The following is a 17,532-nucleotide window of genomic DNA, read 5'->3' as shown; positions in this document are numbered from 1 at the left end:
GGCCATGATTTTCAAAAGTGCCTACTGACGTTCGGTGTCTAACTCAAGACATCTTAAAAAGACCTGATTTTCAGGCAGCGGGTGCTCAGCAACTTCTGTAAATCAGGGCTCTAAAGTACCTCAAGTTGGGCACCAAGAAGCCACTACTCACTAAAATTCTCAAGATTTTAAGAACTATTTAAATCACCACCACCAAAGTGCTGGAGTATGAAGAATAAATCTAAAGTACTTGGGTATCCAAAATGGCCACTTGCCTTATAGTATAATTTGGTTGGCATGTGTTATGTACAATATAATCTAGATTATCCAAATATGCTTTTTCAAGATTACAGACAATTGAAGGAATTATAAATATAATGAATAGATACTAAGGGACATAACATCAAGTTTTGGAAGACAGGTTGAAATAACTGATGTTACACTAATTATTTTGAAACCCAGTGGGCATATACATACAGACCTTATGCCTACAGCCGAAAAGTTCTCCTACAACCCAAAATATGTTGCAGCTTGGAAGTCCAATTATTTTTACCACCAGTAATTCATAAAATTAAATTTATTTATCCGACCTGTCAGAACAAGATTTTTTTGACTATCAGCTCTGTAGATTCCAACTGGAAACTGATGAAGAGCAGAAAGAAATCAAGTCATGCTCTGTCTTTAACCATTACTACCAGTAAACATTCTGAAATCAACACTTAGGATTTGATGCAGAGTAGGTCCATAGTGGTGTCTTTAAGCACATGTCTAAGTCCCAAAAAGGGGCTTAAACCATGTGCTTAAGTATTTTCCTGAATAAGGATGGACAGAAATGCATGCATGTTTTCCTGAACTAGAAGCCTTAATTTGTGATGATTGACAGGGAAGAAAAAGAGCACAACTGTTGTTTTTCTATGCCTGAGTGGATGTTCTGGTCACATTTTTTTTTCTTTTGTTTTGAGATAACATTATCTGGAAGAACCACAGGGAACAAATATATGTTCTACTAAGGATGTTAAATTTAGATTAATCGAATAGTCGATAAGGGTACCTCCACCTTTGAAATGTAACAAGAGCCCTACTGGTTCGTGCTATATTTCAAAGGCGGAAGCACCACAGGGAGTATGGAGCCTGTGTGGGACTCGAGCTGTCCCCGTGCTCCCCGCATGCACTTGGCTTTTGAAATTTTTGTTTTTCGTCCCCAGTCAGTTCCTTTTTTTTTCCCCCTCAACAAGTTTTGCTGCTTTTGGGGGTGGGGGGAGAGGGCGTGAGGGTCTCTCAAAAAATCAAAAAGGGGGTGTGATGCCAAAAAGTTTGGAAACCACTGATTTAAAGGAACAAACAGAACTAGTATGATACTGAGAGACAGCCAAGGAACTAAACAGTCCTAAAACAATCACATGAAGACGTCCCCATTAAAACTTCCTGTCCTGTTAAATAGCAATCTTTGCAATTAAATATAATTGAAGTCCTACTTTAAAAAGTCATCCTAATTAAGTTCAGTGTCTAGTATATGGGTTGTCAGGACACATGCATCATTTTATTAAGATATTTTTAAATTTAATGACATAGATCAGCTAAGCCAACTCTAAGTTACAGAGTGGTTTTTAAAAAGCTACTGCATATGCTCACTAGTCACTTGTCATAACCTTGGACTCAGTTCAGCATTGTCAAAATACAGATTGAATCTCTGAAATCTGGCACTCTTTGGTCTGGTAACATCCGTGGTCTGGCAGGACCACAGATACTGCTGGATTAGAGAGCCCAGCAGCGAGTGGAGGACGGCCATGGTCAGCCCCGAAGCCCCTGCCGACAGCAGCAGATCTGGCATCCGGGAGCTCCTGTTGGGCCAGTTGCCAGGAGCACAGCCCAAGATGGCGCAGCTGGGAGAGCAGCCCCAGTCAGGCTTAAAAGCAGATTCCAGTGGCCAAAGCTGGTTCCTTGGAATGGGGCTGATGGCCAAAATGGGTGCTTGACCTCCCCTGGTCTGGCAAACTCCCTGCTTTGGGACCACTCAGGTCCCAAGGATACTGAACCAGGGAGGTCCAACCTGAATTATTGAAACTTCGTCATGGAATTATTAGAGAACTGAGTCATGGTGATGACTTGAAGTCAAGTTAAAAACACAAGAGTTGATACCACCCAGCAATGGTACTCCATCCTGAGGGGAAATCTACACTTCTGATGGCATGCAGAGTACGGACAGTGTGTGCCCAGCTAGAATGGATATAAACAACAGCGCCAAGAACGAGGGACATCTCAGAACAAGACAGAGTAGTGTAGAGTGCCCTCCACCAGTGTTCATTGTAAGCTGAGCACTTGGGCAGCCACCCGGGAGAAATTAAAATGCTGCCCAGCTGATTAGCAGAGCACCAACAACCGGCAGCATGCATTTCTACTGGTGGTGCACATCAACACATGCCTCGGTGCACATAACAAAAAATATTCTGCATACAGATGGAAAAAATTAGAGGGAACACTGCCCTAAACCCCTGAACCTCAATGTATGAGCCTTACACCACTCTCTACATACCCAAGCAGTGCCTCCCTAATCATACTGGGGATTTTTTCTGCAGTGTAATGTCTCAGGACTAAAGATGATAAGTACTGTGTAATTGATTAATTGAATAGTCGATGCATTTTTGCATCAATTTCAAACGCTCCCCGAGTCGCGAATGGTCGAGTTACGACTGTTCACACTTACGACCAAAGCTCCCATGGAGCAGTCGTAAAGGCGGTCCCCGAGTTACGAACGCGACCCGCTTACGAACAGCGCGGTCGCATGTAACTCAATGGGGTCCGAGTTACGAACGGATCGAGTTACAGCCAAGTGTTTGGTCCGTCACTCGTTCATAACTCGGAGAGAGGCTGCATTCGATTAGTCGACAGGGAAGCCCTGCCCCTTTGAAATGCCGCAGAGGCATTTCAAAGCAGCACAGCTGCACGGAGCCAGGGGTCAGCTGGGGATTCCCAGCTGATGCTGGGCTCCACGTGGCATTGCCCCTTTGAAACACCACAGCAGCGTTTCAAAGCAGCAGCGCCGCATGGAGCAGCTGACCCCGGGCTCTGTGCAGCACTGCCACTTTGAACTACCCTCTCTTCTCCCCACCCTTGCTGCCTCTATCTGGTTGACTATCCTGTCAATTATCCGATAAGCATTTGCTTATCGGATAGCCAACTAGTCCTAAACATCCCTACTCAGGACCTCCCCACTGTGGCAGATTTTCCACACTGCAGTGAAAGGCTTGGAACTGTCAGAGCCTTTCCATGTCTCAGACAAAGGCTATTACAAGGAGGTAACAGGGAAAGGTTCCTGAAGTAAAGACAGACTCTGGCACTAGGGAAAGGTTCCAATATGGGAGAGTTGCTGAAGGCCTTCCCCTCTGCCGCTCCTTACCAGCCTTCCAGCGCAGCATGTTGCTATATTTGTTTTATACACTGCTGCAAATGTAGGCAAGGTCTTAATGTGTTTCTTCAGAAACCTTATCATTAACAAATAGGCAAAAATGATAATAGGGGATGCTAAGAATAGGTACATTGATAGCTAAAAAAATGCAGAAACTTCAAGGTTAATTTCTAACACTTTTTCTGATAAAGAGACAATAAGTGAAATGAATGAAATATTAGACATTTCCCAAAGCTGAAGAAGAGCTCTATGTAAGTCTAAATTCTTGTTTCTCCCACCAACAGAAGCTGACCCAATAAAAGATATTGCCTTGTCCACCTGGTCTCTGAAATATTACAGGCACATTATTTTGGGAGCAATTCTGAGCCAAAAAATTAAGAATTCTGAACATAATATTCTAAAATTCTGCATAATGTAATTGTTAAAGCAACACTTGGAGCTGTTGTTCCTGCTGACAGCCCCAGTGCCCAGGACTCCAACTGACAGCGGAAGCCTCATCCGCGTGGGGCTGACAGCAGACCGTAGGGATGTTAGGTCATGTCTACACTACGAAATTATTTTGAAATAGTTATTTCGGGAGTTATTTTTTCAAAATAAGTTATTTCAATATAGTGTGTCCACACTATATTGAAGCCTCAAAATTAGTCGGAGGCAGGCTCCCTTAATGTGAACATACTACCTCGACTTAAGCAACAAGGAGTCCTGTAGCACCTGATAGACTAACAGATGTATTAGAGCATAAGCTTTTGTGGGCAAAGACCCACTTCATCAGATGCTGCGATTTCAGCAGCAAACATGTAATGCTTAATGTTTTTAAAATATCATATAAATGCTATTAATACATTATATTATGGCTAGGCCTTAACAGATTGTCATAATTTCAACTTTAATACTAAATAAATAAATTTTTCTTTTAAAAATGTATTTAAGTAAAAAAATTCCAATTCGATTTTTTTAACTCATCAGTTTTTATTCCCCAAACTGTAAGTGGCCTAGAGGACAAAAAGTGTCTGCTTTATTACATTCAAATATCCTGAGTTAATGACCTTTTAAACCAAAGGTTTTAATATACATACATATACATTTCTTAAGTCCCCACCCTCACAATCCATTAAGTTTACCACCACTTTTTTCTAAAATATGTATTAGTTTAAATCCAAACCACTTCCAGTGTAAGATGAACAGTTTAGCTATGTGAATGGCTGTCCTGTAAACCTATAACATTTGAAAGTCTTAGCTCTTTAAGAGATTGAGCAAACTAAATAATTTGGAATAGCTTTGTTTTCACAAATTCAGAATTCCAATGTGTAGATTTATAAAACAAAAACTGTACACAGCAGGTAGCTCCCACTGTCCCATATTTAACATGACCAAAAGCTGGTCCCTCTCTAAAGTGGATGAATTTTACATTGGTAACTTGACAACTTATGAATTCAAATGGACTGATAGATAATACAGTGACTTTATGGCAACTGAAGTACCCCACATATTTGCAGCTGTCGTTATGTGAGTGACATAGTTCTTACTTGCCATTCTGTTTATTGTAGCAGATGGAGATCATGCAAAACGCTGAGATTTTCTTCACATACTTTGATTTTTACGAGCTTTAGATCAGAGGGGGGGGGGCAATAATTTTTGCAGGGGGCCATTTCATGAATTTTAGTACTTGGTCATGGGCAGGCTCCAGGCCCCAAGAAGGGGTGGGACCTTGGGCAGAAGGGGTGGGGATGGGGGCTACGGAGAGTGTGTGAGTGAGAGACACTGTGTGAGACAGACTTGGTGGCACAGATTGAGTGTGTGTGGCACAGAGATTGTGAGAGACTGTGTGTGTGTGTGAGAGAGAGAGAGAGAGAGAGACAGACAGACAGACAGACAGAGTGGCTGCTAGGTTTCTACATGCTGTCTCTTTAAGAAAGGGAAAGCTGTCCTGCTCTGTTGTCTCCTTCCTCCCCTGCTTTGCAGATTTGTGTGTGAGCATGAGACAGAGAGAGAGAGAGAGAGAGAGAGAGAAAACTGTCTCGTAGAACAGGCACTGCTCTGAGTCATTTACCATCCATGCTTCAGACTGGAGCAGCTCCGCTGTGTGTCTCCCTCTCCCCGACCCATGCTCTGCAGAGATGGGGTACAGGAGAAGGGGGCACCCTGACTTCAGCACTCCCCTCTCCCTCTCTCTCTGCACAACTAGCAGGAGACTCCTAGAAGCAGTTTGGCTGCAAGATGGAGCAAGGTGGGGGAGAGGCAGCTGAACACATGCTACTGGATATTAAGTACGTAAGCTTTGCTAATCAGCTGGGTGGACTAAAGAGAAATACTTGGCAAACCCAATCCAGCCCCAGGGCCTGATTTTGCTCATCCCTGCTTTAGATTGCAATCCTGCAAGGCACTCGATGTAAGGAGATTCCAGAACCTATAAGAGGCCCACTGCCTTCAAAGTGGCATCTATCTACATCAGGAAGTGGGAAACCTCAGGCCCGGGAGCTGGATGTGGCCTCTGGCTTGCCTGAATCTGGCCCTTGAAGTTCAGGGCCCTCTCCAGAGTTGGCGAGCCAACATTGGTGCTCCAGTCCCCTTGCTGTCCCATTGCACGTTCTGGAGCCCACAACATCTACTAGGCTGGACTCTTGTGCGTGAGGAGAATGTAGGGAGTGTCTTTCTCCTTCAGGGGACGTATCAGTGAGAGTTTGGGGGAGGGGGTTGGCTTCTCCAACTGATTTTTCTGTAGGTCAGTGGCCCCTGACCCAAAAAAGGTCCCTCCACTATCTACATTATAGAATAGAAGCCTATATCACTTTAACTACCACCCAGATAAAATGCTGAAGCCAAATGATTTTCCAAGAGGGTCCAATAAAGTCAAAGATAATCTTAGAACGTGAGGATGTCTCTCTCTCTCTCTCTCTCTCTCTCCAATTTCATACCAGCAAAATCTCTTGAGGAAAAGTGTATTCATACAGTCTCCTGAAAAACAATTCACTAATGAAAAACAGAAACAGAGTACAGGGAAAAAAACAGAGCAACTCCATTGACTTAAAATGGGTTGAAGATGTTTTAATGGACTACAGAATCTGACTCAGTCTTTCTCCAAAAGGGGAAAAAGAGATTCCTTACTTTTAATTTTTTTTAAATAGAAAACCTGTGGTATGGTAAATCATAAGGGACACAGGTGACCCAAAATACAAATAAAACTGCACAGTTGGCTACAAACTGTCTTGCTTATCAACAGTGAATGACAGCATGAAAATATACACACACTACAAATTAGCATGTTCCATTACAGTGAGACTGGCAAAATGAAAACAATTCCTAATGTAAATCTACAACAAGGAATTCCCAAAGCATAACTCTTCAGTAGGAGAATTTCACTGAGTTAAGGATACATAACATTCTCAAATGAATCAGAATTTGAAATGTTCTGTGATACAGTTAATATTTTCTTCCCATGTGCATTTTATAAATGTAGTTATTTATAAACAAAACAGAAGCAAAAAACTTCCTTCATCACATTTCCCCATCTTGTTCTCACTTTTGCGATCTCTCTGCCTGTCAAACTAAATAAGCATTTATGAAGGCACATTTTCTCTAAAGCCTGGACAGAATGTGAAGAATCTAAAGTAGGGCTGGTGTGAAAAGACAGATCTCCTGCAGATGATCTACTTAATACAAAAACTCTTGGAAAGTTTTCCCAAACACAATCCTTCCCCCACCAATACTAAATATCTGTAAAATGTGGGCCTACTTCTCAAATTAATAAAATACATGATAATTTATAACCTTCTTTTTATGAAGACATTTGATTTATTTTTACAAAAGTCTCTGGGGACATCCAGTTTTTATTTCTAATCTCAACAACATTACATCCCCCAGATACATTTTCCTTCTCTTTTCAAAGAAATTCTGCTTTTGAGAACACGCACACAAATCTCACTCCCAAAGGGACTCAGACACAGATCAGAATTTGACCATAAATATTGGGGCACTGATCCTACTGTAAATCTCTGTGCACTCAGCCCTACAATGGTGCTCTATGTGGATGCAGGATTATAGGAGCAATTTGCAGAATTGGGACCTAATTGATTTTGGGGATTAAAAAAAGATAAGACTACTGCATGTGTGGCCACAGTTTAAGCTTCTCTCAAAATGTCTTCAATGTTTTTTAACTCTGACCTAGAGGGACTAAAGAGTAGTCCTATTTGTGAGCTAATTCTCATCACTGCAAGATAGCCAATGCAGGTGCCAATTAGCATTAAATTGTTTAGGCAGGTGTTGCGATGCCCAAGGTTTCATTTTTTTCTTAAAGAACGGGAAATTCAGAGTAAGTGATTATGTTGTCCTTTATTCACGCAAGCAGGATTTGCATGGTTCTCAGAACGGCAAGCAATTACTTTTACGTCCTACATGAGCTGTTACCAGCGTTAAAACTGGCAGAGAAAATCGATGCAAGATCCGCAACTCCAGCTACATGAATTGTGTTGCTGGAGTTGAGGTACCTTGCACTGATTTTCTGGGGTGACCGTGCAGTGGGAGGTCGACAGGAGAAATGCTCCCGTGAACATAGGCAGTTGGTGAAGGTAGGGGTGGGGGACGCAAGCCCACTGCCCCACCGCCAGCCCTGCCCTTCGGCTCAGGCCCCAACCCCAACAGGAGCCAAGGGGAGGGAAGGAGGACAGGTGAGCATGAGTGCCCCAGCCTGCCTGGCCATGGAACACAGGGAAGGAGGAGGTCCTAGCCTTCTCACCCATTAGCACTGGGGAGGCAGGCGCTGGGGGCATCAATGCTACAGTAGCCATTCTGGGGGTCCGAGTGTGGGTGGGGCCAGGCTGGCAGTTTGGGAAGGCAATGCCTTCCCCTGCCTAACATATTGGATGCCCATGCCCATCAACTTCCCTTACTCCTTGCAACACCAAGGAGTACCAGTGCTAAGCGGGGCACTCCCAGCATTTGATTTAGCGGGTCTTTACTAGAGTCACAAAATCAAACCTCAGAGAATCGATCACTAGAGCGTCGATCCTCTGGCAAGTGGCCTGAATAATTTTCAGTAAGAGCAGAGGTAGACCCATCCATTGGTACTGAGAAGAAAGAACATTCAGTGGTTAGAGTGAGAGCATGGGAGTCTCTCAAAACCTTAATTCTTTGCCCACTACAGACATCATGTGTGCTCCTGGATTCAGTCATTCAGCTTTTCTGCGTCTTCTATAAAAATTAGGATCATAGTTCTTTCCTATCTCACAGGGGTGCTAGAGGAATTTATACATAGTAGACTGTGAGGTATTCAGATACGAATGTGATGGAGGCCATACAAGGACTTTGCTAGAGATCTTCTCCGGATTAGATAGTTTGGCAAATGTGCATCATCTGAAGCAATAAGAGACTCGTTCAGAATTCATAAAAAAAAAATTACAAAGAGAAATTGTCCTTCATGTGTAAATGTAAGCAACCATAGATTAAAAAGAGGAAGGAATTTGCTCAGCAACATCTAAAGAGTGAGTGTGAACTCCACTAAAGACAGAGGAATCTATCTTTTCTAAAAATAGCACAGACTGAGGACTTGGCTATACTGTCAATGTGCTGCAAGCCAGGGACACTGCCACAGAACAGCGAAAGGCCCACTGCACCGTAGCAATGCCAAAGAGGACATTACTGCACAGCAAACTAGCGAGCTCTAGTCACACTCTAGTCGACTTGCTGCACAGTAAGTCGCTATGTAGACATGCTCTGAGAATACTGGTGGGGGAAGACTGAGCATTAGGAAGGACGGTTACCCAGCAGAAGGTGTCTGTGCGTAGCTTTATTAATGAAAGTTTGATCATTTCTGAGCTGTAACATACACATACATTCAGGGCTGCAGATAAGGCCGATGTTTCCAGTCTTACTTTAAGGGTCTGCCTTCACTGTAAATAAAATCACGTTCCTAACTTGAGTTACGAGCACGCCTTTTTTTCTTCAGTGAATACAAGAATTGATTGTTCTTATTTTTGTGGATTTAAACTGGAATCTAAGGTTGGGGTGTCCAACCAATTCTGAAGCAGTAGCCACTATAGTGCTACTAGTGCTATAGTGAACTAGCCACACTCAACTGGCCAAATAGCTGCATTATTCAAGCCAACTAGCTACACTCAATTGGCCAAATTGCCACACGTGGGCACCACAGAACTAAGGCCTTGTCTTCACTAATGGTGACATATAGGGTATGTGAACCTACAGGCCAATAAAACGCAGGCTGCATCCACAATGCAGCATGTAGCTACATATAACAGTAAAAGGCTCTAGCACAGTGAAAGAAATGGGGAGCTGTTGGAGCCTTTTCTGCTGCCTCCTCTCAGCTAGAGCCATTTCTCTGCGATAGAGAAAAGAAGTGGCAGCTCTCTATGGCAGAGAAAGAAGTGGCAGTTCTTTGTGGTAGACCAGGGCTACTCAACTTTGGAAGACCCGGGGGGCCACAATGATACTCACAGCACATGCCGAGGGCCGCAACTTATGTGTGGCTGCATATACATGCAAAGAGCTTCTTTCACACTGACAGGCATGAATACAAAGATTAAGGCAAGACTATACAACATACATGCCCCCATTTAAGTCAGTTCTGCTGATATTCATAAAATGCAATATGTACCCTATTTCCACCCATATGACAGCACTTGTAATGAGCAATGACAGTCCAAGAATTTAACTACTAAAACATATATCAACAGGAGACCATTATACCGACTATTGTTTTGTTGAGATCCATGTAAACCCAAACTGCACCATGGACCGCAAACAGATGGGCTGCATGTTGAGTAACCCTGTGGTAGACAAAGCCTTTTCCTGCAGTAGAGAAAAGTAGTGGCCGCTTCCTGTGTCAGGCTGAAAGCACAATGCAGATGGGGCAGAACCCAATATAGGATATACCCTGAGGCTCAGATGTGTCCCTACAAACTTATGCAGCACCTTACTGTCTACATACCAAGCTACATACTTTCACATTAGGGTGCAGAGCATGCACAATACACCCCACTACAAGCACAGACCTCACCTGAATGGGCTGTGAGGCTGGGCAGTGTGCACAAGGCACAGGGGCAGGGAACAAGTAGATCATTCATCAGTTTGAAACCTGGAAGACATTCATTCAGGTGGTTTGTGCTCCCCAGTACTGAGACAAAAGCAGATATGGTTTTGTCCAGTAGCGGGTGGGGATGCTATTTTGAAAAATACACTGCTCTGCTTCCCCCAGTCTGAACTGCACATAGGATCATGCCAGTGGGAGTGGAGCAACATTCTCCTCTGGTCCTCACATGCACGTACATGTGGGGTCAAGGTGGCAGGGTGGGCTCATGTCATTTCTGGAATTACCAGACCGTACAGTATTCTGGGCAGGAAATGGGGTGCCCCCGGCTTGTGCAGGTAGGGTGGGGTATAAGAGCCAGGAAAAGGGCCTGTGGATTTGTAGGGGTGGTCCACGTAGAGCTGCAGGCACTTCTATGAAATACAGATCAATGATAGCCTGCACCGAGCACATGGGTGCAAGGGACTGCATGGAGGCTGAGAGAGGAATCGGTGCCATGGGGCTGTGGCAGGCGTGGGGTAGCATAGAAGAGCACAGGGCTGACTGGGGGAAGGGGGCTCTTGGCTGTAGGGCGTATACGTGGCACGCAATTTTGCAGAAAAGGGGGAATGAAGCAGTTAGTTCTGCGGGAGGAGTCCAGGGCAAAGCAAGGGGACAGAAGCTCAACGCTACGGGAGGTAGGCGGGGCGTGTAAGGGGGGGAGGGGCGAAATGTTTGAGCCACACTAACCCCTGTCAATAACACTCCACCCATGTGGCTCTCCCCCAGCGCGCCCGCCCCCCCCGCGGGCAACAAGCAGCTGCCGCGCCCCCCCCTCCCCCCGGACTCGCCGGCTGAACGTTCCAGAACCCGGCGGGGTTCTAGAACGCGGGGCAGCCGAGGGCGTTCTCGAACGCCGGGAGGCGGCGGCCGCCCCCGGGCCTAGCGCGCGCGCCCGCTCACCTTCCCGTCCGGGCCGAAGGGGAGGGATTCTTCCGCGACTGGGGAGGGCGGGCGGTCCCGCTGGGTCTCCGCCGTCCCGCTGGGGGTCGAGGCCTCGCTGGGGCTCGAGGCGGCGGCCCCGTGGGGCTGGTAGTCCGGGTAGGGGTTGCTGAACGCCCGCTCCTCCATCTCCGCCTCGCCCCCCAACTGCAGCTTCAGCCGCTTGGACATGCTCTCTCCCATGGCAGCCTGCCCCCGGCCCGCCCCCTGCTGCACGGCGAGCCGCCGGGGACACAACACGCTCGCTGCTGCAGCGCCAACCGCACGCCAAAGGCTGGGGCAAAAAGCTGCTGGTGGCGCCGGGGGGAACGCGCCCAGCCTTGCTGATAATGGAGGGAGGGCGACTTGCCTAGCGCTTAACACGGCTGCTGGAAGGTCTCAGGGCAGCTCTGCCCCTGGCCCCGGCTCTGAGAGGCAGAAAATACCAACTTTAAAAATAAGGCTGTCGCCTGCGGTGGAACGGGGCTCAAAGAGGCGCGCCCCGCCCCGCTGAACAGTGAGACATGATGGGAACAGTTTCCTCCCCTTTTTGCTCGTCTCGATTGTGCGGATTCGAGGAAGGAAGCGGGGCAGGCAGCAAAAAAGCCCCCCTTCCCCGATCAATCGTTGCCAAGAAAGCTGGGTACGTCTTCCGAGAGAGAGCCACTTTAAATCCACGGAGCCTTAATCGCGCCTCCAAAAACCCCAGCAGAGTTCTTCATCTCCCGCTCTCTGACCTCCTCTGAACAATAAATCAGGCTGTTGCTGCTACCAACACCCAAAGCTGTCTGCAAAACTGAGCTCTTTCCTGCAGTCTCTGCGGGAGGGAGGAATTCTTCACTGCCAAATTATTTTAGATAATCATCGGAATCACCCAGGGGAAAGAAAATCCAAAGTATAGACAGTAAAATGATCAATTCCTTCACCAGTGCTATCCGAACCCTCCAGCTCGCTGCAACCATCAGAAGCGAATGAGAAAAACGCTATAGAACTAATACCTGACCCTGATAATCATGCACATAAATGGTAAAAACTCTACCCTTCCTTTACTCAATGCATTGATATTCGGTTTTCATTCAGAGCCCAATCACCGAAATGATGACAGCAGCAGCCTTTCTCCATCCCATAGTCACAAATCCACACTTATCTAATCAGTTTTATAAATATGACAACTCCTCCGGGACAGAAGGGGGTGAGGAAAAGCAGCCTTTAATCATCTTCCCCCTTCGTTTGTAATTTCCTCCTAGCAGTTTAGTCTCTCCTTGCTGCTGTGAAATGTGTGTCCACCTTGCCTCCGATAAAGAGGAATAAATTTTTCATGACAAGCTCAGGATGGAGAACTGCCTGCACATTCAGCTATTTCTAATACTCAGATGAGCATCCAGCTTTCACCAGGCTTTTACACATCCAAACCAAAAAAGAAAAAAAAATCACAGCACCTAAACATAAACACGTGTGAAACCATCACACATATATGAACAGATGGTGGTGCTGGCATTTTCCTAACATTCACTGTATGTTTCTTAGGTTAATAGTCTTGGCTAGCCATTTTTGTCTATCCCAATCTCCATTTTTTCCTCTTGGCTCACTGCTTAGATTCACATATATGCTTCTTTTTTATGGGCCACAGCAGCCCATAACTGGTTTCAAATAATATGTTTTATTTATATATTGTATTCAAATTATGTCACAGTTTTGTGTGAAAGAAGAGACTATCTGCCAAATCACAATTGCTTAGTATTGGAAATGGAAAACAGATATCTTATCTTAGAGAGAGAGTGTCAGTGTAAATGTATAAAATAGTGCTGATCAGCAAGATTCTACTTGTGGGTGAATTTCTTTATGCATATATTCAGATTATAGAACCTCAATTATTTTAAGCAATGACAAGGTTGCCTATTATGAATAACTGATTGAATTTTACAAATGAGTAAATACTGGCTTGTCCCTGCAAGGTGAAGCATGCCATCAAATCTCCTTGAAGTGCATAGAAGATGAGTACGCTCATTCTAAAGAAGTTCATCACTTCACAGGTTTGAGCCCAAAGCGCAAGATATATTAAGCATGTGACTAGATCAGCAGTGTTTATTCAGGGAAGCACGTAAGTACATGTTTAATATCAAGAGATGTCAATGAACAAACAATAATAATCTTTAAGAGTGCATCACAAAATGTACTTTATATCAGTGTTCCCTGTAAACTGAGTGCTTGGGTGTTCACCCTAGAGAGATTCAAATTCCACCCATCTCATTAGCACAGTGCTCATAGCCAGCAGCATGTGTTTCTACTGGCATTGCCCATCTACACATGCCTCAGTGCACATAAAGTTTATACCACACATGGATGGAACAAATTTAGAGGGGACATTGCTCTATATTTATTTTGATATTGTTGATCTTATAACATCTATGTACACATACGTTGTCATAGATAGGCCCCACTTTGGTGGGCACTGACAAAACATATTACAGAATGACAGTCCTTGCCCTGTTAGAGCTTACAGTCTAAGAAAAAGTAGTGTAGACTATCTTGTAAAAATGTGACATCTCCTATTAGGAGATCTCATTGCAGCAGTCTCCTCTTAAATATTTACTAATACATTTCAATATTTATTATGAACTATGCAGTTTACCAAGGTTCTAGCCCATGATACCAAACCTGCATAGACCTACTGTCCTCATTGGGGAATATTCAGAGTGCAATAGAATTAAGTGTAAATCTATGTAGGTTAAGGGTGCCAATTAGAATGTATGTGGAAACATACACATGTAATGCCAACAGACCTCAATCACCTGCAGATAAGACTGAACCTAGGAGCTCTGAAGCTTAGTGTGCAAAAGTATTTGCTGTGTGAGCTGAGAAGCTATCTGGTTCTTAGGCAAGCACGGGTGTTGGAGCTAAGGGGTTTGCTCCACCCCTTGGGTAGAAGCAGTTTCCACCATCTACAGGTTTACAGTTTGGTTTAATGACTCTCTGCCCCCACTATACAAATTGTCCCAGCTCCATGATAGCTAAGGCCATAGCAGATTCATCAGTCTGACTGGGCTAGGTGCCACTATAGGGAAACAGAGTGCCAGACCACACAAGCATAGGTTATTCATGCACATATCCATGGATATATAGGTGTGTTTGTGCACACTGCCATTATTGTGTAGTATAATCAGAGCCATCCTGGCCATAGGGTAGTTCGGGGCTGTCCCAGACCTTATGCTTTGGGGGGGCCCTGTGAGAGCTACCTCCACCATCCCATGGATGAGTCCCAGGGTATCCTGGCAGATTACCCTGGGAGAGGGGCCTGGTGCGGGGTGGTAGCAGGGGTCATCGCTCTCCCCCGCTCATTGCGGCAGCAAGAGACAGAATTATCTGGCAGCCTGCTCTGTTCTGCCCCACCCCATCGCCCTCTCCCAGCTTGCTGTACTTGGCAAACTGTGGCAGTGGAAAGCAGACGGCCCTGGCTTCAGGGCACTTCACTTCCTGCCACCACAGAGAAACCGAGTACATCATGTTGGGAAAGGGCATCTGGGTGGAGCAGAGCAGGTGAGTGCAAGAAGGGCCACCCTTGCTTCCTCCCCACATCAGACCCACCGGTATTCCCCCATCTTGTGTTATTCAGAGGACGGGCCTTTGGTAAGGGGGCAGGGCAGGGATGGGGTTTAGGGGTGGAGGAGGGGCACAAAGGCAAGGTTTAGTAAGTAAAGAGACAGGATTTTGATATTGTGTCTATGTTAATGAGATTAGAAATATTGAAGGCTCGGGCCTACAGTGTGAACTGTTTCGTTTTCAAGATTTAGTAAGGTTTAATTCACAATGCTGTTTGCTTTTGCTCAATATAAAACACAGCTGTTTGTATACCTTTGAAGGTCTCTGTGAAAGACTATTTGTGTGAATGGGGAATGTATCATAAAGAGACAAGGTGTGAAACTTGTTTTTAAAACCAGCTGATCAAGTGAGGAGGAGGCATGGAGACATACCAATGCTGAAGAACCATCAGTGCGTACCCAAGGTCAAGGATTGGCAGAATTGATGACTCTACGGTGAAGCTGGCACTCCTAAAGACAATTGATTACAGGATGAGCCTCTTGGAGATGCTTTGGAATGTCAATCTCAAAAGATAACAGTAACTGGTCACAGACTGACACAGCGAAATCCATAGACTTCAACAGAGGAAAGAGGATTATAAGAACAGGGTGCTTTGCTATGGGACTTTGGGTTCATCTTGCCACCAACTCCAAGCGCATCGGATTGTGACTGACAGAGCCCGGCTCCCCTCTGCAATCAATATGGCTGGCCACTAGATTGATTCAGAGTCTGGCCTGGTAACTATAACATCGACTGGCAGGACACACTCTCTCTCTCTCTGTGTAGTTGTGTGTCTGAAAAGCATATGCTAACTGTTGTATTCTCAATAAATGCGGTATACTGCCTTGTCCCCTATAAGAGATCTCACGTGTTTTGTATAGCATAACAGTTTCAGGTAGCCTCACCCAGTTATACCAGCCGCCAATGCCAGGCCTGAAGAAGGAGAAAAGGGAGCCTGGTTCAGTTGGGGCTGACTCATGAAGAGGCACAGATGCAACCTGCCTGCCAGTGCAGCCACTGGAGGCAAGTAAGTCTTCCCTACCCAATGGTGGGGAAACCGAACTAGCAGGACCATACCCCAAACTAAACAATTTACATAGGGAGCAGCTGTGGACACCTCATGGCTGGGAGGAAAATCCATCTTTCCTGTTTAGGGGTGAGAGTCATGCAGGAGTGTGGGCCAGCACTTGAGGGAAAAGGAGGAGTCAAGTCCCCCTCTAGCCCCTAAGCAAAAGTAACCAACAATCTAGCCACTAGGTTGCCTAGCTACTGAAAGGCCTGTCATGGGATTATTGTTATTGTGGTTGGGAACCATTATCTGAGGATGTCGATGTTCCTTCCCCTAGGTCACTGTCTCCTCTTAAATCAAGGTGAGGGTTTCATTGTGCCAGGAAAATGGAATGTGTCTAGAATGGGATTGTGTCATAAAACCATACAGAAAAGAAACAGAATCACCAGGAAGGTGAAAGGAGTTGGCAGGGGGCTCACTTCTCTAGGATTACCCCAGCCCTGAGCCTCCCTCCCCTAAGGCTTCCTCTAGGGAGGCTAAGCAGCCTCTCTCTCTCCTCTCCCCCCTTCCCCTCCCACCACATTTGTACGAGATCATTGCTGGTTGTTTCTCCAGGGGAATGTGTACAGTTTGCTGCATTCTTCACTCTGGCTGGGGAGCACAAGGGTCAGAAGAACCTAGACCTGCCCCAGCGGGGGACATGCACCCCTCCCCAGCTGTGCCCACTGGAGGTGCAGCAGCTGTGGCCAGGGGTGTCTCACCTGGCCCCAAGTTGCTGTGGTATGGGGTTGCCCTCTCTCAGGGGCATCCTGCATATCGAATCCTTCTTCCTCAGCCCCACCCCAGAAGAATGATTTTAAAAAATGAAAAAACCCACTTATGAGTTAAGAACCTGAGAACTGCTCTGTAAATCCTCTAGTGTAATATATTGTCTTGCATTTTCACAAACAACACATTTGTTTGAATGCTCTGAGTAATTAGATCCTATTATTGTTTGATCACACTATTTGAGAGCTTGAATGCCTCATTGTATGGCTTGTAAATCACTGTGATATTGAATCATTATATAGATGCTTTTAATGATAATTCCATTTTGCAAATCCTTTTTATATTTTTGGTCTTCTAAGAGAGAGCTGTGTCAATCTGTATTGCTTTGTTCTGATGAGTGTACACTAATATGAAATAAGACTGAAGAGCAGCGTTGAATGTCAGTCTATTTTTAAAGAATGGATTTTTTGTCATAGTTATCTATTTCATTTCCTTATCATTTTACCCTTAAGGTTTCTTGAGTTCACATCCCAAAGAATACAATTAATAATGAAGTCATCTGAAGAGACCCTTAAATATTCTTCTGATGCCTTGTTAATTGCATCACTGTTGAAAATAAAACAATTACTCAATGTTCTTAAAAATGACCACTTGATAATCATTAGTTTAGCATATATTTTTCAGGAGGGTTATTTCCTGACACATCAAGTTTTGTAAGGAAATTGAAAGTACAAATCAACTAGTAGAAAATAAACATTCTCTCAGTGCCATTGAGCGGGTAGAAAGGGCAGT

General features: G+C 45.0%; 1 protein-coding gene across 2 annotated transcripts in view; it reads right to left on the bottom strand.

Moving 5' to 3' along the window:
- The window catches only part of LANCL2 (LanC like glutathione S-transferase 2), a 64,812-nt gene extending 52,979 nt beyond the window's left edge, over positions 1–11,833 (bottom strand). Inside the window, exon 1 of one of the 2 annotated variants that reach the window (XM_075921719.2) lies at positions 11,367–11,833. In XM_075921719.2, coding sequence (XP_075777834.1) covers positions 11,367–11,588 — 222 coding nt within the window. In that variant the 5' untranslated portion in view covers positions 11,589–11,833. Of the gene's footprint in view, positions 1–10,394; positions 10,633–11,366 lie in introns of those variants that run through there. The other variant, XM_075921720.2, reaches the window with a different exon arrangement.
- Positions 11,834–17,532: the final 5,699 nt, after the last annotated feature.

This window comes from Pelodiscus sinensis, chromosome 2, assembly GCF_052426305.1.
Source record: "Pelodiscus sinensis isolate ZL-2025 chromosome 2, ASM5242630v1, whole genome shotgun sequence".
In the NCBI taxonomy this organism is placed as follows: Eukaryota; Metazoa; Chordata; order Testudines; family Trionychidae; genus Pelodiscus; species Pelodiscus sinensis.
The sequence above is the reverse complement of the archived record's forward strand: the minus strand, read 5'-3'. Positions and strand labels throughout refer to the sequence as shown.